Raw genomic sequence first — 24,061 nt, 5'->3', positions numbered from 1 at the left:
ATAGGGCAAAAAAAAAAAAGGGGGGGGGGGGGGGGGGGGGAGCTTTGAGATGAACAGCAATAAAGTAAATGAGTAAAAAAGAGGATACAAGAAAAAGATAGATAAGACAAGGAAACATCAAGCACTCCCAGCACACAGACTGCACGAAACTGAACGCTAAACCAGTAAAAGTGGTACAATCCTAATCTCCTAAAAGTGATTGTGTACATGAGGATGTGTGTATCAGAGAGAGAGAGATGGGTGAGGGGGATAAATGTGTGCGCGAGTGTGTGAATTTGGCAGTGATAACTGACTCGGAACGCACGACTGCAATGTTCTTCCTGAGGTGACTGAAAACTGTCACCATTGGCACCTAAAGCGCTCTCTCTCGCTCTCTTTGCTCCACTCTACACATCAAGGACAGACACGGCAGAGTGAAGGAAGAAGAGTAGCGTTAACTCTCTCTCACCCTCCTCTTTTTCTCTCCCTTCATCTTTCTGTTTTCTCCTCTCCATTGTTCTCATTCATCATTCTTGTTCTTCTCCCACTCTCTTTTACCCTCTCTCGCTCTCTTTCCCTCACTCGATTGCACTCGCTCTCCCTCCCTTACTTGTTCTCCCATGAATGTCACCTTTACTGGTGGTAGCCGCTGGATTTGCACACACACCCACATACACACACGCTTGCTGGCTTTGGGGTGGGGGGGGGCAATGTAGGGCTGTGGGGAGAGACAGCGCGTGCCAGAAGAGGCAGAAGGGAAATTTCTCGGAGTCCATTCTTCTTTGCCGGCTCACGTCCTGCGACTCAAGGCTTTGTCCATCCCAGCAGCTGAAGCAGAAGTGCCTCTGGACCTGGGAGCGCTGGATTACCGCTCCAGATTATTATTATTTCCCCCCCAGCACAACTAAAGTTAGCCATAGGAAATACAGGCTGACCATCTGCCTATTTCTGACAGGATCTGTTCCTGATTTGAGTCGAATAATTCTGCTGCTGGTGAGTGAAGAACTTTCCACGAGGACCAGCCATGTGTGGGTGAGAAAGCTCATCGTTTCTGTGTGCTAAACTTTAGCTTTGTTTAGTGTTTTTGTCTTCAGGAACAAGACACAAGGGGAGGGGAAGGGAGAAGGGGTGGGGGAGCAAATATGTCGGCAATGTCGCAACAATGACTTTGTCAGCCTCTTTCTGTACCTTTTTGTGGAAATGTGACCGCGTCGATTTTCATTTTATGGATTTGTTGTGGTGTCAATATGTATTTAGCGAAACAAACATAATGAAGGACAAACCATGGACAGGTTGTGAGTGGACCAGAACTTAACCTCTTCCCTTACTGGAGGGAAACACACGGACACGTGAGGAACCTACCTGAATTCTTGGTTCGCCGTGCAAGGTTTGACCCCTGACTTTTATCTCTTTGTGCTGCTGGTAAAAAGACAAGAGCATCCAGAGAGCGTCTCTTAAGCAAATAGAGACCCCCCTCCCAAAGGTGAGAGGGGGGGGGGAAGATGGCAGCTCTTGCCAGTTCTCTCATCAGACAAAAACGGGCAGTCAAGGATGACCAAGCCAACCGGCCAATAGCCAACAAACGCAAGCCTTGCCCCAAGAGCAACAAGTCCCTTTGCCAGAAACAAATTCTTGTTCTCATATCAAAAGTACGGTTATGTGGCGGCCGCAGAGGAAGAACAGAAAAAAGACCAGGTAGGTTAATTTATAACTTTTCTTTTTTAACCACTCTTAACTGGTGGAACCAAATCCACCAATTTAAGAAAAACGAAATGTAACTACTTTCTTGCAAAACAGCAGAACGAAAAATGTTTTGACCTAAAGTTTCAAACTGATGTCATTCTTCTTGGCTTCTCCATTGACACTTCACAGTCGCACGCGAGTTCAAGCTGTTTGTGGTACAAATGTAAGGATACAATGCTGAAATTCAGTCTGGTCTGAAAAACAGTTGTCAATGTAAAGCAATGCTCCATAGGTTACATAAAGGCGAAAACCACTAAGCTCATTAAGTTGCAACATTATGGGATTTATTCAGACTTTTATAAGGGAGGAAGGGGATTGACTGCTATTTTATGACATGGACAGAGCCGGAAGAGGCAAGCCCTTTAAACGGTGTGATTTACAGTCTTTCAAAGCGTCCCACAAACATAGGCTATTCTGGGTTGCCTTAAGACCTGCCCTTAGGATGCTAATTATTACCCCGAGACATCATCTCTTCTATGTTCACACATGGGCAAGCATGTCTCCATATTAATATTTAATTTAAACTGTTTCATAAAAGATTGTTACTCAGTGGTGCCATGAAATTGGAAGTTGGACTCCGGCCATGTTTTAGTTCCGGTAACCTTGCCACTGGCCAAACAGAAAAGAAAAAAAACCCCAGCATGCTCTCTGATTACAGCACTGATACTGAGACAGAAGCTCTGCGATTGTTATGCCAACCTACAGGGCAAAAATGCAAAACACCAGTGTCCACAACTCTGACTACCAGTTTTATTGCAACAAGAACAACTCTGTTTGGTGTCACTGCCATTGGTTGTGAGTTTTGTGATATCTTTTGATAAAGATGGGGGACCAAATGCTTATGACATTGTGCAATTGATGCCACAGCCTTATAGACTACATAATGAATAAAATAACTGTCAATGTAAAAACTAAATGAGAGAGAGAAGGGATAAAGAGATAAGTCAGTGAGGGAGTGTGTGAGTGTTTGAGAGTGAGAGAGAGAGTGGGTATTTTGTACGTAAACGAAAATGATTATAGTCAGGGATATTAATCTGCCTCTTTATCCGCCTCTTTTACCAATGAACATGAAATGCACGACACTGCAATCATCAGAAAAAATATGGGTATAAACAGAAATTAATGTGAAAGGGAGAGTACGTGTGCATGTATTTTTATGATAAGTAACACTGATTGCCTGTCCTGCTCCTGGGACCATATTCTGTAATATTTACAATCCTTTAATATAGTACCTTTAGCATAATGTGATTTAGAGACATACTGAAATGCAAATATATTTTCACACATGCAAACACACAAAAACTGGCTCAGGAAATGACATATAATATTGCATTGCTAGCATAGGTGATATTTCTGCTTCAGGTCTTTCCTTATCCTAACACTTACATCTAATCCTGCTTCAAATATTTGAATCCCCATGCTTGTTTAGACAAGTGTATTCTTGTTAGTGCTGATTTAGTGCTTATCTACCAGGGGTTAAGGTTTGGATGGTTAATATGGCCTGTTAGCCTTTGCTGGTACTTTTCAGCGAGGAAGTCCTTCTGAATACCTCAAGTTGTGACATGCGAGTTGTGCTTCAAAATTCAATCCATAGCACTGTGGGTGAACTGAAGTGGCCAAAACTTGACAAATTAGTGGGCGTCACCTAGCCACAGCAGTGTGGGTTCATGGGATCACTGCTGCATGGTCAGGTCAGTGATCCATATACATCCATCATAACAATGTCAAGCCCCCTGCTGTACCTGCAACACCCTTCACATCTGTCTCACGCACACCTGTCTCCCTGAGTCTCTGGTTTAGGATGGGTTCCCTTGCTGCTCTAAGATGGCGTCGTGGTCTCAGACCCTCTGAGGTCGGCGCTGAGTCTACTGGTCTCTCAATCGATGCAGCTCGTTAACGTATACTGATTAATCAATGATCACCCTCTCTGTTTTCCCAGTGCCCAATTTCACGCAAGGTGGAGATGGTATAGAAACGTAAACCACACACACACACACACACACACACACACACACACACACACACACACACACACACACACACACCTCTTCTCTTAATAGCAGAGGCTGTTTTACACCTTCACAGTTTTATGGAGCACTTGGCTTCTGCAGAGAGTTTGGCTTTATTCAACAACAAATCTCCTTATAGAGGAGGAGAGAGACAGAGCTAGAGAGAACCTATTATTATCAGCAAAGGTGCAAGAAAATCCCTCACATAGGCTAGTCTCGAATTCTATATGAATGAATAATCAAAGTCAAGGCAATAGCTGGGAGCAACATCTGAAATCAGCGTCTAAAGTAAATATTAAAGATGGTATCTTCCCTAACACTAGAAACTCTTACCACAATTATCATGATCTTATTTAATAAATGAATCCAACTAAGGCTCAAGTTCACCTGTCAAATCCTATTTATCTGACTTTGGTTTTGAATGTTTTATTTTTAAGAAGACAACAGTGGAAACAGCATCTGGAGCTGAACCTTCAGATGACTTACCATTAATATCTCCAGAGCCCCACATGATAAGAATGTGTGCAGTGCAGAGTGACTATTGCAGTGTATGGAGTGATGGCCAACTAGATGCCCAGTGCAGTTCTGATCACCGCACAGACTAATCAAAGTCACTCTCAAAATTAAGTTGTGAATTCTGAAAGTGTAAGGAGTAAATTTGGTTACAGAATGTGGACTTCACTGTCATTAATAAACAAACTGTGTGTGAATGTAACTATATTTAATCACACTAAAACGGACAACTGGCAGATAACCATTTTCTATTGCTGGGTAAACACAGCCTTAGAGTTCCAGTGCACTCCATTAGGGTGGGAAATTAACAACTGTCACCAGCCAAGTGAGATTTTTTTCACAGTTGTGGGTGGACCAGCTCTGTGGTGGGAAACATTTAAGATAGCTCACACTGGCCTTGGGGGAAAAAATGCTGTTGCTACATAGTACACTTGTTTATGTGTACATTCTGATTAGATCAATGTTCAGGGTGCAAGCAGCCTATAATGTATGTTTTCTTTTAAAGAGTCAATTAATATGAGATTACAGCTGTCAAGATTTAGTGATTTCTGCTAAAAATGAAGTGCCTTGTTTGAATCTGAGGGAAAAAAGAGAAATTAATGGTGAACATACTATTGAAACTGAAAGAAAAGCTAATTTCCTGTCCTGCATACAACCTTCAAAATTTAAACTGACATTTAAAAAGAAGAAAAAGAGTTAGGAGGTCTGCAGATGTGTAGCAAGGGTAATGTAGTAGTTCTGCTCGCTGGGTTTGGTCTAAAGGAGCTGCTCAGGGCACGAGGACGTGGCACTGGAGGAGGACAGCATTAAGCTGACCGCTGAAGATGGGCTGTCTATCTTGCTTACTCAACAACACCTGATCACACTGCACAGTGTTAGGTAGCCTCTCATCCGAGTACTGAGAGTGCCAGGGGTCAGAAAGAAAGAGTGAGTGAAAGAGAGATAGGAAGAGATAGTAATGTGGAGAGGAAGGAAGTAAAGGAGAGATGGAAGAGGTGGAGGAGAGGAAGGAAAGGAGAAAAAGGAAAGACAAAATTGAGTCACCGCAAAAGACAGAAGGACAAGGAAGAGAGAAAATCACTGATGATTAAGCAAAAATGTACATTAATTTTGTCAATTTGACAAAAATCAAAACATTAAAATTGACAGCCTGTACTTTTACTGCAAGTTTTTGTTCATTTTCTTATATTAAAATATGAGAAAACACTGTATCTTATTTTAAAAGAGCATTCAGGGTTCAGGTGCTTATGCTATGCTTAAGTTCTATGAACATGCTATTGATTACTGCTGTAACACCTGGATAAATCAGACACACAATTATTTGTTATATTTTACAAATAATCCAACAGACCCCCTCACCCAACAATCAGACCAGATGCTGTGATGTCTGTGAACAACCCCCCAGACCACTGGTTACCATGGCAACCAGGACACCTCAGCCAGACCAGATAAACTTTACAACCTAATGACATGTCGAAAGATTCTCCCTCTTACTTAATTCCCTCTGAAACAGACACATACTGCCTATAAGGACTCCTTTCATTAATTCGTAGACAAACCTTTCTTTGTGTGTGTTATCACTGTTCTTTATATTGTTCTAAATTGTTTTTTGTATTGTATACTATTTTATGCATTCTTATGATAGAATCACTAGTTAATGTAACATCACCTATACCAAGCTGGTATCTACAAATTCGTATTTTGATTATCTAAATGAAAGTGTATATGTTGATACCCATGCAACATGTTAGTGTTCTAAGAATTGTTAATAGTTTTTGCATCAACACCCAAACCATTTACATATGCAAGACACAATGTTCAAAGACAAAGAGTCACCATTGGCTCAACGATCCCCTGGAGGTGTGACCTCCATAGAACTTAAAAGGCCTCACATCAGTGCCCTCGCTATTCTCTATTTTCTTTGGCGTTCTTACCCTCTCGTCTCTCTGACATCCGGTCTGACTGCGACCCACGGGACCTCCCACACGCCCGCAGGACCAGCCATGTTGCGAATTTCCACCTGGGAGACCACCACTGAGTCAGAATAACATCTTTGGAGTTGTCACTCTTCAAACCCGGTAGAACGTGATCGCAATTCCAACATCACCAAGCCTTTAAACCATCAAGACTTTCATCTGAGACTGCATCTAAACATTCATTCAATGGCCAAGGCAATACAAGTATCGTACATTTAACTAAACAAAACAGAGGTTTAGTATAAGCTGTAGACCACGTTAAGAGCGCTGTTTCTTCTCTGACTCATTTTCCATGCTGCAGAGCTGCATTCTCTGGTTTCGCTAACGGTTTCATTAATCCACTTTAACTCCCCTGTGTATGCGTGAGTGTGTGAATATTTGTTAGACTAGTTTGTGTTAGTGTTTAGTTAATAAAACTTTTGTGCACAAAGTACACGAGTTTCTGATTCTGGATAATGTCCCTTTTACGATCCAATCTTGTTACATGCTCTAATGCACTAGTACTGTAAGAAAGTATTTTCTGTGAAAATATAATTTCTTAGAGTTTATATAAAATTAACTTTATTTATTTATATATTGCTTTATACAATACAGATTGTCTCAAAGCAGCTTTACAGTGTTAAACAGGAAAAACGTGTGCTGATAATGCAAGAGGACAAAAGAAAACAGTCAGTTTATTCGTTAAAGTCAGTTCATTGTTGATTCAGTGATGTCATCGTCCAGGTCAAATTTGACCGGGTCAAATACCGGCAAGGTAGAACAGCAGAGACAAGGCTGAGACAGAGTCGAGTACCAGGCGAGAGATCGGGGCAGGCGGCAAGCAATCAGAGTCCAGGGGAAATAATCCAAGTCGGGGCAGGCAGATAACAGGAAAACAGTTCAATAACAGATGCACAGAAATCAAACACGGGTATAACGCTCGGAAATGACAGCCAGGGCAAGTCAAGACTTCGCAGAGAGTCTGTGTGTGTGAGTGGTTTATATGTGTGTGTGATTATGAGGTGCAGGTGTGGATGATTAATCAGTCCCAGGCATGAGGGGTGATGGGATTCTGTAACACAGCCCTCCCCCTGCGAGCGGCTCCCGACGCGAGGAAGCACATGACGCCGGGGTCTCCCACGGGGTCGGGGGGCCGGTTTCTCCGGATGCGTTCTGTGAAACACCTCAGTGAGTGTGGGGTCCAGGATATCTCCAGTGTTGACCCAAGATCGCTCCTCCGGGCTGAACCCCTCCCAATTGACCAGATACTGGAGGGTACCGCCCCGGCGTCTGGAGTCTAGCAACTTGTGCACTCGATACGCCTCCTCTCCATCAACCAGGAAGGGCAGGGGGATCTGTGGTCCGGCTCCCTCCTCCGTCTCTCCTCTTGGACCACCAGCGGGTTTCAGAAGTGACTCATGGAATGTGGGAGAAATGCGGTATTTAGAGGGCAATTCCAAACGAAATGATACTGGAGATATTTGTCTAGCAATTTTGAAGGGACCAACATACCTGGGACTAATCTTTTTACAAGGAAGTCGTAGGCGTAGATCCTTGGTTGAGAGCCAAACTCACTGGCCTGGGGTGTACTCGGGACTGGGACGTCAATGTCGGTTGGCTTGTTGTTCTTGACACCTTACGGCATGAAGTAGGTGAGTATGTGCCCGGTCCCAGACCTCCTCGCTGTGTTGCAACCAATCTGTGACTGAAGGTAATTCGGTGGGTTCGCCAGACCAGGGAAACAGTGGAGGTTGAAAGCCCAGGATGCATTGGAAAGGGGTCATGCCGGTGGAGGGCTTCCTCAATTAGTTTTGGGCATACTCAGCCCATAGCAAATACCTGCTCCAGTCTGATTGTTGTCGTTGGCAGTAGGATCTGAGGAATCGTATCACCTCCTGATTCAAGCGCTCGGTTTGCCCATTGGATTGGGGGTGATAGCCGGACGTGAGGCTGATGTTCACATTGAGATGCCTGAAGAAGGCGGACCATACCCTAGAAGTGAACTGGGGTCCTCGATCGGAGACTATGTCATCAGGTAATCCATAGAAACAAAACACATGATTACAAAGTAGCTCAGCGGTTTTCGAAGGATGTGGGGAGTTTAGGCAGCGGAATCAGATGGCAGGCTCTGGAGAATCGGTCAACAATGGTGAGTATAGTGGTGTTACCTTCAGAATTGGGCAGGTCGGTGATGAAATCAATGGCAATATGAGACCAAGGTCGGTGTGGGGTAGGTAGTGGATTTAGCAAACCGGCTGGAAGCTGTCTAGGGGATTTGGATGTGTAGCATGTGATACAGTTCTGGATTAATTTGGTTGTGTCAGTCAGCAATGTGGGCCACCAAATCGGTTCCTGAGTAAATTTTCTGTGGCAGTGTTTCCAGGATGACCCGAACTGAGCGTTACGTGTACTTGAGTTAGAAGTCGTGGTCGAAGGGCTTCAGGGACATAGGTGAGGTTTGCCGGGCATTCAGGAGGTGGCAGATCTTGAAGATTCAGATGTTCAATTTCTGTCATGATATCCCATTGTACTGGTGCCAAGAGCAATTTGTCGGGAATTATATTGTCGTTGGAGATGGGATGACTCGTTTCCGCAGTTTGGCGAGAGAGAGCATCAGCCTTGGTTTTCTTGGTGCCTGGCCGGTACGTCACCGTGAACCGAAACCTCGTGAAGAACAATGCCCACCTGGCCTGTCGGGGTTTAGACGTTTAGCTGAGCGCAGATACTCAAGATTTTTATGATCCGTGAGAACGATGAATGGAAGAGCAGCTCCCTCCAGCCAATGACGCCATTCCTCAAGCGCTAACTTTATAGCAAGAAGTTCACGTTTGCCCACGTCGTAATTCCATTTCCGCGGCTGTGAGTTTGCGGGAGAAAAAGGCACACGGATACATCTTTGCTGGTGTGCCATGACGTTGAGACAGTATAGCCCCTACCCCTGTGTTAGAAGCGTCAACCTGCACTATGAACTCGCTCTCTGGGTCGGGGTGTCGAAGGATGGGTGCGGAAGTGAACCGAGTCTTTAGTTCGTTAAATGCCTGCCGTGACTCTGGTGACCAAATCACTCTGGCGGCGTGATGTTTGGTCATGGTTGTCAGAGGGGCGGCGACTGCGCTGAAGTCTCTGATAAATCGTCTGTAGAAATTTGCAAAACCTACGAAGCGTTGTAATTCCTTGACTGTTTGAGGTTGTGGCCAGTCCAGAACCGCTTTGACCTTCCTTTCGTCCATTGCTACCCCCTCCTGGCTGATCACGTAACCGAGGAAGGAGATACTGGTTTGGTGGAATTCACACTTCTCAGCTTTGACATAGAGTTGATATTGCATGAGGCGTTTCAGCACTGATCTGACGTGACGAATGTGCTCCTCCTGTTTGAATAAATTAGTATATCGTCAATGTATACGATTACCCATCTGTCGAGCATGTCACGGAAGATGTCGTTCATGAATGACTGGAAGACTGATGGACTGTTGGCAATGCCGAAGGGCATAACCAAGTACTCATAGTGCCCACTAGTGGTCGAAAATGCCGTTTTACATTCATCTCCCTCTCGGATACGAATCACTTTGCAGAGAGTCTGTGTGTGTGAGTGGTTTATATGTGTGTGTGATTATGAGGTGCAGGTGTGGATGATTAATCAGTCCCAGGCATGAGGGGTGATGGGATTTGGAGTCCGAATGGGAATGTCTAATATTCGGGAGACGGTTCCCTCTGGTGGTGCGGAGGAGGCGGTAAGGGAGCCTCCTCTGTAACAGCAGCTGAGAAGGCCATTCTTTGTGTTTTTTTTGAAGAATTTTCGGAGCCTGATGAAATCGGTATAAATACGTGTTTAATACTGTAAAATACGCTCAATGTTACAGTCACTGCCCTTGCCCTCCAGAATAAAAGAGAACATCCCAATCGAGTGAAGGGATTTGTGGAAACTGTGGTTCCTAATTATTGTGATCCAACATTTGCCTCGCATTTCAGGATGAAAAGACAAACATTTCAGGTGAAGGATAATCCACTTCTTACCTCCGAGACTGTGTTATGATCTATATGACCTTATTATTTTTATTGTGAGTATTAGGCTTATCATTATTGCTGATCACTATTGTTGTACTATGATATTGTAATATTTACCATTATATAATCAGAGGAGTATAGAAAAGTTTATGAAAGTGTCACTCCATAATACAATAGCAAAATATATAAATATGTATAGTATTTTTATGTTACATTAATCAGTATTTAGCACACCTTCCTAAGGAAAGGATATCGACCAGAAGACATTGCAATTACTAAATGATATTTAGACAAACTTAAAGAAGTTCCAGATCTATACTTGTGCCCTTATTATTTCAGTTATTTTGCCTTTAATGTAAATAAACATGTGCAAACAATATACCTGCTCTTGTTATTGGGCTGACATGTTTGACACACCCACCAAACAAGAGAAAACGTATCTCAAACCCCATTGCACACCGTTTCCAGGAAACATGTCGTTCAACCCGGAAACCGTAGCAAAACGGTGCACACTGGTTTGAGCTTGAACTTGCCCTGGTTCTCTTCAAATAGTGTCTGTGCAGAGACTATTGGATTACACTGAATGTTCGCTGGACAAACAGATTAGTTGATGGTAATATTAATTCTTCTACAGTTACTACTGGCAGCTGATATAAATAATTTTACTTAATTATTATTATTTATATAAATTTCCCTTTTGAGCTAATCTGCTTACAAGATGTTACCTGTCTTAAGACTTAAGACTTACACATTGCATAATAAAACGACATACTAACAAAATTCTGTCTAAATTTAACTCCTGGCATGACCATGTAAAGAGTAAACCCAGTAATTTTTGGCTCAATACCTGCAACATTACTTTAAATGAAAAAAAAAATATCCTAAATAAATAAATAAATAAACAAACAAACAATCCACCCAGTGGAATTTCATCTGCAAAGCACATCTACAAGTTCATCAGCAAAAAAACAAAAACAAAAAACAAGACCAACAGCTAAATGTAAGATTTAATTTTGACCTTTTGAAATGTTAAATATTTAGCTACACATTTGTAACACATTTTTATATAGAAAAATAATGTGTTCTGTATTGGGGGTAAAAAAATCTCGGTAACATAAAAAGCTGGACTTTTCTGCTTTTAAACCATCTGGAATATCTTGCATCATCAGTACCACCACTCCCTATACGCAGAGTACACCGTTTGCGTAGGGCACCAACTCCCAGGGGGGCACCAAACAAGTTGCTCAAAAAAAAAAACTTTCGTTCTATATTAATATTAAAATTAACTTATACATATACATAAATAAATATCTAAAGATGAACATATATATATAATTTATTTTTAATGCATTTTAACGTAGTAGGCCAAGCACACGTGACGCGCCATTCCCGCATCCGCGCCCGTGGAAAAAAAACCGCTTGCACCTCATGTTTGCGGCTGAATGCAAATTATCATAATTGATGGACAACTATGCCCGTGAAAAGACATCAGCGAGCAAAAAAAAAGCAAAAAAAAATGAAGCCCATGCATCACTTTCAGGTAGCCTACATTGACAATCCTGTGAAATTTTTTTTGGCTGTTGACGTTAATAATGTTTTTTAATGTCGGTGATAATTTAACCATCAACAACGCATCTAATACTGACTTTCCATGTTCCCTTATAAAAATTAGCCATGGTTTTACGAATAAAACCAAAAATCATGGTTCTTGTAGCCATGGATGGTATACAAATTAACCATGGTTTTGTTACTTCAAATAATAGTTTACAAAGAAGTATTAAGATCATATTTTTTGTATGAAATAAAATAAAACAAAATCAGACCTAAGCCAACAACATCCTTTAAAATGACTTAAAATGCATTATATAAAACAACGAGGCAATAATGATTAGTTAATTAATAATTAAGTGGTTTCATTGAATACGTCTCAGGTTACTTATGTAACCATGGTTCCCTGAGTAGGGAACGAGACACTGCGTCCTCTAGGGGTCGCTATGGGGAACGCCTCGTCGTGACCCGTGTCTGAAGCATACATTGAAAAAACACCAACTCGTTGGACGGCGACAGCCATGACGTCACTACCGGTGCGACTATAGTATAAATAGACGCCGGGATCTACACATCATTCACTTCTATGTCTGAAGCTTGCGTCCGCAGCATGGTAAGAAACCTAGAGGACGCAGTGTCTCGTTCCCTACTCAGGGAACCATGGTTACATAAGTAACCTGAGACGTTCCCTTTCATGGGAACTTCGAACTGCGTCCTCTAGGGGTCGCTATGGGGAACGGTATACCCACGCCACCATGCTGAGGGGAGTGCAAGCCAGAACCATGGCGAGCACTAAGTACCAACTCTACCATATTGCTATGGGAGTCGCCCCTGTGACGTTAGACGGCTGTCAGTGACGTTATTCCCTACGGCCAAAGGCCTAGGCTACATACCCCAAAATACTTACCTGTTAGGGCCAGACTCCTGGGCCCGGGGTAGAGCTCAAGGCTTGGAATCAGAAACAGATTCCTTTAAGGGAATACGACCAAGAGCCTAGAATAATACTAGTCTTGGTCTGTCACACAGGGGCTACCGCACGTTTGTCTTGTGGTGAAGGAACTGTCGCAACAGATCCTTAGTAGCAATACCCTGCTAAGTAGGTATCCAGAGGATACATAGGGGGAGTGGTGCCCAAGGCAGAACCGGGGTTTTAAACCACTCAAAAAGAGCACGAAGTCTTTGCGCATAGCTCTTACCATACAGGATTTTAGAAAAGGGGGCAAAGCATAACGTGCACACTTACCAGCTATGTGGATTTTAGAAAAGTGGGCATAGCATAACGTGCACACACTTGAATACCATTCTAGGGGTTCTTATGGCACCCTGAAAAAGTAGCCCATAGATAAAAATAGCGTATCCCCAGACGCTATATCTACGGCTATAATGCTGGAGTGGCTAGCAGTAAATCTGTAGCTGAGGGAGCAACATCCACTCTCAATGGAGAGGGAGCTCAACCTACAGCATGTTCCCATGGTGGAACAGCTAGCAGTTATTCAGCTGAGGGAGCAACACACCCAGTTCTCAATCCGAGAAGGAGGCTCGACCTGCAGCATGTTCCAAACTGGAACAGCTAGCAATAGTTTACTTAGCTGTGGGGGCAACACACCTAGCTCTCAGTCGAGAAGGGGGCTCGGCCTACAGCATGTTCCAATGCAGGAACGCTAGCAGTAGTTTACCTTGGCTGAGGGAGCACAAACCCAGCTCTCAACGAGAGGGAGCTCGACCTGCAGCATGATTGAAAATCAGAGGGGTAAGCATACTGCAGTCTAGCCAAACTCTCATTCAGGTAACCCTTTGATAAAAGGGGAGCATTGTCGCAATACTACCACGAGGACAGCCCATGGAGCGAGGAATCTAACTCCTCAGAGAGGAATAACGCTCGAAAGAAACATCATACTCACAATAACCCTCAAGGGTGAGGGGGGTGATGCCTCAAGGGGATATCCTGGTGATCGGGAAAAACCCCACAGGGCGATCCGGAACGGTAGACCAGTCAGGGTAGCATGAAAGCGTAAACCCCAGCACGGACGTCCAGGAAATTTTCGGCAGTGACACCGGGGGCCTGATAATCACAAAACTCCCGCAGAAGCCTGTGTTATAGCCGCATGATCCAGGAAGTATGAAACAGAAACCTTACTTACCTTCTGGACATATCTCGACGAGTGAAATAAACACTGCAAGTCGAGCACCCGGTTTCTGAACCCAGCACGGGAAACACTGCAAAGAAACTAGCAGAAGGGTACACACAACCACCAGTTCCATAGCTTAACCAGGAAATTAACGTTCTTAGAATTGACAAGACGGTTGACCCTGAGTGGTCAGCTAAATATCTACAGTGGATCTAAAATATGAATAGTTAATTATAACTAGTTATGGTTAATTATTCATATTTCCCCATGAGCTAAATTCGCTACAATCGTACTCACCCACCATGGCTCCCGCATCAGAGCTCTGTCCGGAGAAGCCTCTAGACCAGACCATCAGTAAGGTAGTTACTATGATTTAACCATAGAACCAATCAAAACCATCATAGGTCCAGAAGGAGACTGTTATGCAGGAAGCTTCCACCTAACCTCGGTCAGGTGGAGATATGGTGGTTACAGGGGAATTAGGAAGGGGAAGAAAGGGGTAGATGTAAGGCCCTCACCTTTATCCAGGTCTTTCAGCAGGTCAGCCTGGTATGCCTGGAGCACCGCCATCGTGTGCAGCGAAGCAACAGCTTGACCTGCTGCTGCGTATGCCCTGCCATTCAATTTAGATGTAGCTGGAAGAGGCACGGATGGCAAGGAGGGAGTTTTGAAACCTCTAAGAGCTCATCATACGCAGGGCAGGAGGATTGAGAAGGCTCAGCCTCAGCTTCTTCGTTCTCTTCATCCATTTTCTGCTCTTCCTGGGCTGGACCCAGCAGAGCACTGGCCGCTGGATCAGATGATGTTAAAGAGAGAACATCATCCTCCAGTGGCTGTCTCTCCCCCCCCGCCGATGAGCGCGAGAAGGAAAGCCCCTCTCTAAACTCATCGGCCAGGTCCACCTGAGATCCCCACGAGCTCATTCTCCTCCATGCCTCAGCAGCGGCGAGTCCTGAACCGCGGGAAGCAGATGGCTGCCCCTCTTTACTTGAAAAGAGAGACAAACGAGAACGGAGCTTTTTCATTGGAAAAAACTCGCAATGCACGCAGATTGCCCCCTCGAGGACATCGTGTGCGTGCTCTTCGCCCAAACAAACAACACACAGATCGTGTGTGTCATCTGGTGTCAAATAGTGATGACACGGATGCACACACCTTCTAAATGCTCTGCTAGTGCTCACCATAATAAATAGAGATAGCTCTTACTTTTTCCTTGGAAATGCACTCTTCAAACAGAACAGTCAATGAAGACGAAGAAGAGAATGATGTGTAGCTCCAGGCGCCTATTTATACTATAGTCGCACCGGTAGTGACGTCATGGCTGTCGCAGGCCAACGAGTTGGTGTTTTTTCAATGTATGCTTCAGACACGGGTCACGACGAGGCGTTCCCCATTACGACCCCTAGAGGACACAGTTCGAAGTTCCCATGAAAGGAAAACACTGTTAAAATACATAATGTAATACAAAGTAAACAATCTATGCACATTACATATTATTACAAACCTGGTAACTGCTGCTGTTACACTTACAGGACGATCAAGTCCTTTAATATTGACCAAATATTTAATTCAAATATCCACTTAATCTTTCATTTTTGGCCACCTTTTTGCAAAAGAAATGCGATAGCCTCAGTAATTTCTTCAACAAAAACATGTGGACATCACAAACCTTAAAAAAAAAATTAATCCTGGTTTTATCATAGTAAAACTGCTTAGTTTTTGTTGTTGTTGTTTTTTACATCCATAATATTTGGGGGAGGGGGCACAACAATACAATTCTGGTTAGGGCACCCATTTGGCCAGCAGCGGCCCTGTGTATCATAGTCTTTTACCTTTTTTTGCATAATAAATTAACATAATTCAAGGTTTAATTTTATTCTGTCTAAATTATATATATATATGTGTGTGTGTGTGTGTCTGTCTGTCTGTCTGTCTGTCTGTCTGTCTGTCTATCTATCTATCTATCTATCTATCTATCTATCTATCTATCTATCTATCTATTTATTAATATTAATTTATGTACAAGTAACATAATAAGGTGATGTAACCGGTATGAACAGTATTGATCATCAAGCTGCTGGTACAGTCAATGAAATTTAGTTTTTGTTCTCTCTCTGAGCTCACAACACGGCACTTTTTCAAGTAATAATTGAATTAAGATGTAGTTCATTAATGATTTTGTTAGTCAACAAATGAACTAAAGATGTACTGCACAGTTGCCTCTCAGGTCCCTCTGGACGATCCTAGAGGCAGACACAAATAAAGATATTGGACGACAGAGGTAAATATGACAGAAATGAAAGACCTAAAGGCATCATGTTACTGGACGGTTAACACTATTGATCCCCATGTTAGGGCCGGTGGGACGATTTGTGATTGACCATCTGAAAGAGCTAATAATGTGGCAGGAAAGAGAACCCACATGGGACTAATGACCCCTACTGTGCATGTTTTATTGTTCTTAACATTAGCTGAGGCATTCTCAGAGGTAACAGCATTAATTTGTTCTATCCTCCACTAGCAGCTTTCCAAAATGAACTCAGAGGTTGGAGTTTCCCTGTTACAAGCTCTTAATTTAATAATTAGCGCGTTCTGTATTTGACAAGTTGCAGATGGGTCACTTCTAGTAATTCTAATTTTAGACTTATTTTTAAAACACATGAACTATACGAAACAAAAAAATGTAGAAAAATTTAATAAGTTCACAGACATTTCCTATAACCCTAAAAAAAAAAAATCAACAACACGTAATGCAATGCGTTATTCAAAATATGGGTAAAACACCAGTGACTAATCAATATAAAAAATTACTTTAACACAGTACTTTGAGACATATTTTTATGGACTTTTCTGGGAATGTAACATCTGCAATGACACTAACACTCCAAAACGTCTTCCTATTCAGCTGTCCAGAGAGCTCCAATTCGGACAAATCTCAGCTGCAGCAATCACTGCTCACTACCATCTGTATGAAATTAATATCCGATTCGTTTTGCGGCTGCAACAGCAGCCAAATGAGTTTCCCATGCAGACTCTTTTGTTGATAATGAGGACGCCAAACATACAAACATCAGCTTATACCATTACACAACCAAAGATATCGAGAATTTGATTCCAGATGAAAAGATAATTAAAGCTGAAGGGACTGATGCTTTTGTTTTGAAGGTTTATTTCAGTCCTGCCTCTGGTTTGGAGTGCTGGACTTGTAGAAGTGGATTGTAGAAAAGTTCCATCATTTTGGAAGAGATCAGATTAGGACTAAATTTGCCTGAAAGAGATCAGAGAAAAGGCAGCACTGAGATAAATTCCACTAGCCTGTGATTAGCATGAGCTAATTCAAGCTGGACCAAAGAGTCACATATCATATTCATCAAACATTATTGATAAAACATTCCATTTACAAAAAAAAAAATCACTATAAAAGGAAATGAGGCTCAAAAATGGCATAAAATAGAGGGGGAAAATGTACCTTTGCAATGCTGAATTTGTATTTGAAGCAGACATCTAAAATTAGTGGGGGAAGCAGAGCTTTGTAAGAAAAGAATAAAGAATGCTTTATCTATATGGAGCTTTTTAGTTATTGCACAGCCTGCTGTCACCTAAAAGGACCTTTCTGGGAAAAAATAACTTTTAAAGACAGGCAACGCAACAGTAGTATTTTTAAGAAGGAAACAATGCTGTAGCAACATTAACTGCATACGGACAAAATGTAAGCTACTTTTTCCTCGTTTCAAAGTCTTTGCAATCTTCAGGTGTCACATCAGGTGTGATACCATAGTATATTAATCACGGTACTACAAATTATATAACTTAGTCTAATTGTAGAATTACTTAGAAGTACTGATCTCTTGTGTTCAGTAAAAATACCTGAACATCCTTAAAGCATTATAATTTTACTGAGAATCAAAATAGTGTATGAGAATAGAAATGTCTTTTTAGAAAAATGTATCTTTATTTTTTTCTTACCTCTTTGGCAGTTCCTTTATGCTTAAATTTAACAATGTTTATGTTTATGTGCTTGAAACCAGTAAAACAGAAAATAAACTTAGTTCTCTGAAAACAATTATTAATGGACTTGAGTTTTATATTCATCTTGTTTTAAGTATATTTCTTTTGGGAAACAAGAAATACAGTTTAACAAAATGATTTTTGCAGTGTGACGTTTTGATGCACAGATAAATGTAGAATGAGAATGTATTATAGGAGAGTCATAATATTACTGTTCATGTCTCACAGATCATGTCTCAGAGAGTAAAGGAATTTTGGCACCTTTAGGTACTGACAAAGAGCACTTGGGCTTTATTTACTCTAAAACGATGAGTAAATGCATCAGAATCAGAAACACCCCCATGTCCTCTCGTCTCACTGCCTAATGACATTGCGAATGACAAAGAATGCTTTAATAGGCTCTCTCACACAGCAGCTGAAATTGAATTTTGTGGATACTTTGATTAAACCTGACAAGGACAGATTGAGTTTGACCTCTAACAAGAGGGAGACACACAAAAGATGTGTGTGTGTGTGTGTGTGTGTGTGTGTGTGTGTGTTTTAGAAGGGGCAGAGGATAAGGAGAAGCAGACAGAAAAGTTAGACATTTACCTCAATAATTTCTGAGCACTTAAGTGCTGGTGTTGACGTCATGAACGGGCAAGGCTCCATTACTGTTGGGCTGTCATCCCAGAGAGTCAGATTGCTTTATAGTTACATAGAACACGTCCACCACTGCAAGTATCGAATACAAACCAGCATGTAAAACCACCTTTCATCCAAGTTTTGTACATTCAGCTGCCTGCGCCACAGAATTTAAAAAACTTGCTAGTCAGCATTTATCCTTTCAATCTCTCATTTTGTCAATTCAAAATAAACAATAACTGAATCGCCCATGGTTGTTATCTCAGGGGACGGTCACTTGAGGTCACACAATGATGATGACAAGGCCATGTCAAACATACAACACAGAAAGAAGAAAGACTGAAGTGTCTGATTTGACAGTTGCACCCCCCCATCGGGGCCGTCCTTAGGTGGGGTGCAACTGGTGCAGTCGCACCGGACCCCTCGCTTGAGGGGGCCCTGCAGTGAACGGACCGAGGACAGCCCTTATACCCATAAACACTCAGTAATGTTCACCCATTTGGGTCTTGTGAAAGAAATGTGGCATTGGAAATGTAATTGTTTTTGAAAAGCTTTAATGGCCATGTGTTAAAGCAAGTCACCTTTTTTTTTTTTTTTGCTGGAACTTCACACAGTGAATCTAACAAACTAAAAAGAGACGTTGTGGTAGAGAGCAAAGGATAAGAACTAAAGAAAGAAAAGTGATGATGAAGATGGAAAGAACAGATTCTCACAGTGATTTAACAGAATAAAAAAAGGGCCTAGATCAACAATCATGGTCCTGGAATAACAACATTATGACCAACCGATCAGATTTTTAAGGTTTGTGAATTTTTATTTCCCTCTGATTTGAGGGGTAGCTAATGTTTATGGTTAAGTATAGGGATGTGACATTTTTATTCTTAAAGAGAGAACTTAAAATGAGTGATGCACCAGAAAGACTATATACTAGAAAAACTAATAAAGCTTTAATTTCTGTGCAGAAAGTGAAATGAAACATCCAATAATTTGGGGTATTTTTGGAAAAGCAAAACATGCTAAAATGTTATTTGGTTTATAATGCAAAAAAATAAAGCAAACCCAAATTAATTTAATTCAGTCAACTGAATTAAAAAAGCAAATAGAAAACGGCAGTGCATACAAGCATGTAAATAAATAAATAAATAATAATAATAATAAAATAGAGAAAGCTATGAGGTTTAATTTAAATATCAATGTCCATAGACTTTTTTTTTTAGATTTAATAAAGATAAGCTAAGTAAGTAAATTTGGTCTGCTGTGATTGCTTTCCATTCTCTTACGTAATATGATGCACTGGCACCCTTGTAGAAACTGGAGGGGGTGTTTATGGGGAGGCCCACGGTTTAAGATATTGAAAACCCCTGCAGTAGAGAGACAGCAAGAATAAGAAATGGGGTAAGATAAGAAAGAGAACAGACCAAGAGTAAAGATCTGATGAAGGAGGAAGAAACAGAGAGAGGGAAAAGAAGAATGAGAAATGTGAGATAGATAAGAGGGGGAAAACTGCTGAGAGCTGCAGAGAGAAAGCAGAGAGAGAGAGGGGACTGGTGGGGAGTCCTAATAAAGGTTGAGGGAAGCCCTGGTAGTTTGGCCTCAGTCAGAGTGGGGAGTCATAGATGCCCTTGGCTGCTCGCTGAAGTAGCGCCTGTAATTACTCTGCACTCTCTTATCATTATGGGGTAAGCCGACATCTCACAGCTATAAAGCAACACACCACACTGTACCAGACACTCTGTCCAGAACCTCATCAACACACACACACACACACACACACACACACACACACACACACACACACACTCACACACACTCCTTGCACATAAACGAAAGGTTACTTGACAGTTAACCTCTATCGATCCTGTGAACACCAGCAGGAAAATAGGGTGTGACTTTTGGCTCTGCTACAGTGTGAACGATCAAACCACGCACACATAATTGAACGAACACATGGAGGCTTCATCTTGGTTATAACATTTTCTGTCTGACTTTGAGGAGCTGCACTGGGCACTGCTGCATTTTAAATGAACAGCCAGAGCTCTGAATACAGCTGGCTGAAGAGGACATCCCGCTCCGTACAAGAGTCCCATATTACAGTGTGTGTGGTGATCTAGCAAGTGGGCAAAAGATAAGCAAGAGACAAAGCTGGAAAGTTCCAGCAGGAACATGATTAGCATTACTGCATTTGTATCACTGTCGCTAGTGTAGGAAATAACAACGCTTTACTAATAATGCAAACATTGCTTAATTATTCTCCCAGTGGGGTTGGTTGTATAGAGAAGATTGCTGGTTTAGTGGGGATTGTTGCTTTGTATGTTGTATGTTTACTGTTTATTTCCCTAGCATTTGTCACCCTCAGTAAGGCAGAAAAATACCATGTAACAGTATGAGAATCCCTCAGCCAATCATATTAATTAAAAGTCATTGATGCATGAGATTAAATTAGAGAGAGCTAGGGGTGAAAAGGGGATCACTGTAAGATTGGTGCAAAGACAGAACATGAAGAATTGCAAATATTTCCTTTTGTGGGTCAAAAAATGGTACAAACAATATTGATAATGTGACATCTGCAACACTGCTCTACTGGAGTATCGATAAAGTGGATAAACTTTGCTTTAAAGAAATAAAGCAATCAAAATTTACTCTATTTACTTTCTTAATACACATTCCTAGTCCTGTGCATGATTCAGTTGTACATGTTATACCAAAGCAAAAAAAGGATGTATTCATGATCTTTCATCAAAATGCAGTAGCTTGTCCCACCTCTCAAATGACTTCCCTATACTATTAATTCTACCTTTATATATACACTTTCTTTTATCTTTGCATGTGCACAGTATAAAAAGCAGACTCATGAAGCAACTTGATCTTTCACCATTTTTTAAGAAGAGAGCAATTTTTAACAGATTTGCTAGTAAAGTGGTGCAATGTCTATGGATATTTTCTATACTTGGGATATAATGATTTCTGAAATGCACAAGCATTTTTCTCTGAAGTTTTTCTTAAGTAAAGCTCCACAGTGATGATTAAAAATGATAGAGACTGTAAATCTGGCAAATACTTAGAAAAGTCAAGTCTCATTCAATAATCACACACTAGAAAACTGGGAGTGTTAATTCAACTCTAAAAGATTTTATATTGTCCCAATCTCTAAATAGGTATTTTAACACTTCAAAAAATGCTACTGAAATAACTCCCAAAACAACTCCACATAGAGCTAAATTTGACCTCCAATAAGTGAGGAATAGTGGTGAATTCTAACACTAGTGTAAGCTTTCAATTTATTCCTCTGGCTCAGTGTATATTTAAAACTGTAAGAGGGAAATATATCCCATGTAGTATATTGAGTTAGAAAGAAAACCACTCATATTCCACATAGCCTGCATGGTAACCTCAAAATTTAAATCCTAAGAAATGTAAAAAAAAAGGCAAAAAAAAAAAAAAAATAGCAATGACAGACAGTACGAACACAAGCTTGTTTGAACAGAGTACATGATGAAAGTGTTAAAGTTTTGAACCTGTTAACATTTAATGATCGTTCCTGACCTGTTAAATCAATAACCACCATAAACTTACCTCTCAGTTGCTTTATTCCTGATGTCTGCCGTGGTGCAACTGTTAAGTGCCTCACTGTATGATGTGCTGAATACGAAGTGAGCTTTGAAGAGTTAATCACCGTCAAAAACATATTGCTTTTAATTGCCTTCTTGTCCACAATGTTGTTTCTGGATACTCTATCTGTGTTCCCTACTGCAGAGCAGGAGAGGCTGGAAAGATTTAACACTAGACACAAAGGTCTGAATGTCTGTACAAACCTGTAAAGAAAAGTAAAACAACACGGTCTTGCAAGATGAAAAAATAAAGCAAGACTCCATCAAACCACACTTCCATTTCCAAAAAAGGGCACACTGTACAATTAAAAAATACCTACAGAGTCCTCAACAAATGCCTGAGGAGAAACACGTTTTGCTGTCCCATTGTGACCTTTTGTAATTGGAGGAATAACAGCCTCAACCTAAACAGAGAAAACACAAGGACATAAGTTTCAAAGAAAAAAAACTTTATTTAAATAAATAAAAGCAAGAAAAGTTTTAACTTGCCACAATCACTTTCTCCTTGGGCAAACAAAATGAGCTAATCAACATATATGCTAGTCATATCCTTATCTTGCAGTCTCAAGAAAGTTCCCCTTTTTCAAGAGCTCCCTGGCAACCTCCAAAAACCATCAAGATCTTCTGGTTAATCTTGCATGTATGATAAAGTACTGAATCAATGCATTATTCAAGTGCACTTCAATAGGTTATGTATTAAGTTATAATACTTGTATTCAAATAAGCTCTAATCACGAGCTGAATCAGGCTTGCTAAAATGTGCAGTGTTGGGATGCTCTAGGACCAGGTAATGTGGCTTTAAAAAAGACAAAAGCTTGCAATGCTGCAGATATCCATGCTCACTTTTGTCACAGATTGTTCCTTGTAGGCAATTCACCACTCTCATGTGGCACTTGTTTTTGGACACAGCCATGATATACTCACAGATTTCAAACCTTTGTTTTGCTTTATATGTAACGAAAGGTCTTTATACATTCAATTCGGATTTCAAACTTTTTTACTCGAGGTACCAATGAAAGGCATTGCAGCAAACACTAAGGGAACAACAAAACTTTTGGTTTACTTTTTAACCCTTTATTTTGTTAACTCTTTGCCAATTTAATGACTTGAATCAATGCATAAATTATGTTAATGAAATTAATTGCTAGTAATATTGATTTGCATTGGAGCAAATGTACTGTAAGTGTCCTTGCTGATGTTTCATTGCTTCATTTGGAAATAAGACTACATCGTTAATTCAGGACATGCATTCAGGACCGTCCTTAGCAGACGCGGGTATTTCTCCCTCGGTCCGTTCGCCGCAGGGCCCCCTCAAACGTGGGGTCTGGTGCGACCGCACTAGTTGGACCCCCCTAAGGACGGCCCTGCATGCATTTCTCAATAATTATTTAATTATATATTTTTATTCACTGATATTTTATTAATTGATTCATGAACAAATCACATATCTTCAAAAGACTTTGCAAGTCTTAAGTAAAAAATAAAGTAATAAGTAATAAAAAAAAGTCTTTTTATGGTATTTTTGCATCCTTGAAAGCATTAACATGTTGTCATTGTAATAGAAAAGAGCGACCAATACAGTCCTTCAAAATGTATCCTTTCTGTTCCACAGAAGAAAGTACATCAGATTGGTTTGGAACTGCAAGATAACTGTGAGGAGATGAGAAGCCGAAAGTTAAATAATGACAGATCAAATAAATCCAAGATAAACAGAATTCAAGCATTTGTTTCTGCAGTAGCAGCTTCCAGTCACTTTGCTAAATCCTGGCAAACAGTATTTCATCCAATGTATGTGAGTCTGAATGAGAGAGAGAGAGAGAATAAAAGCTGGTGGCTGGTCCTCACAGGCAGGATTCGGCACAGCACACCAACCGTCACTTGCTGTATCTCCAGCGTGGAGTTGGCAGCAGCTCAGTGATTTCTGACAAAATTACCATCTG

General features: G+C 41.2%; 1 protein-coding gene across 1 annotated transcript in view; it reads left to right on the top strand.

Moving 5' to 3' along the window:
• Positions 1-929: 929 nt before the first annotated feature.
• Positions 930-24,061, top strand: part of fgf11b (fibroblast growth factor 11b) — a 58,459-nt gene continuing 35,327 nt past the window's right edge. The window contains exon 1 of the mRNA XM_016273404.1: positions 930-1,674. Coding sequence (XP_016128890.1) covers positions 1,482-1,674 — 193 coding nt within the window. The 5' untranslated portion in view covers positions 930-1,481. The remainder of the gene's footprint in view (positions 1,675-24,061) is intronic.

The sequence above is a fragment of the Sinocyclocheilus grahami genome, unplaced genomic scaffold (assembly GCF_001515645.1).
Source record: "Sinocyclocheilus grahami isolate Dianchi unplaced genomic scaffold, SAMN03320097.WGS_v1.1 scaffold78.1, whole genome shotgun sequence".
NCBI classification, from domain to species: Eukaryota; Metazoa; Chordata; class Actinopteri; order Cypriniformes; family Cyprinidae; genus Sinocyclocheilus; species Sinocyclocheilus grahami.
The sequence above is the reverse complement of the archived record's forward strand: the minus strand, read 5'-3'. Positions and strand labels throughout refer to the sequence as shown.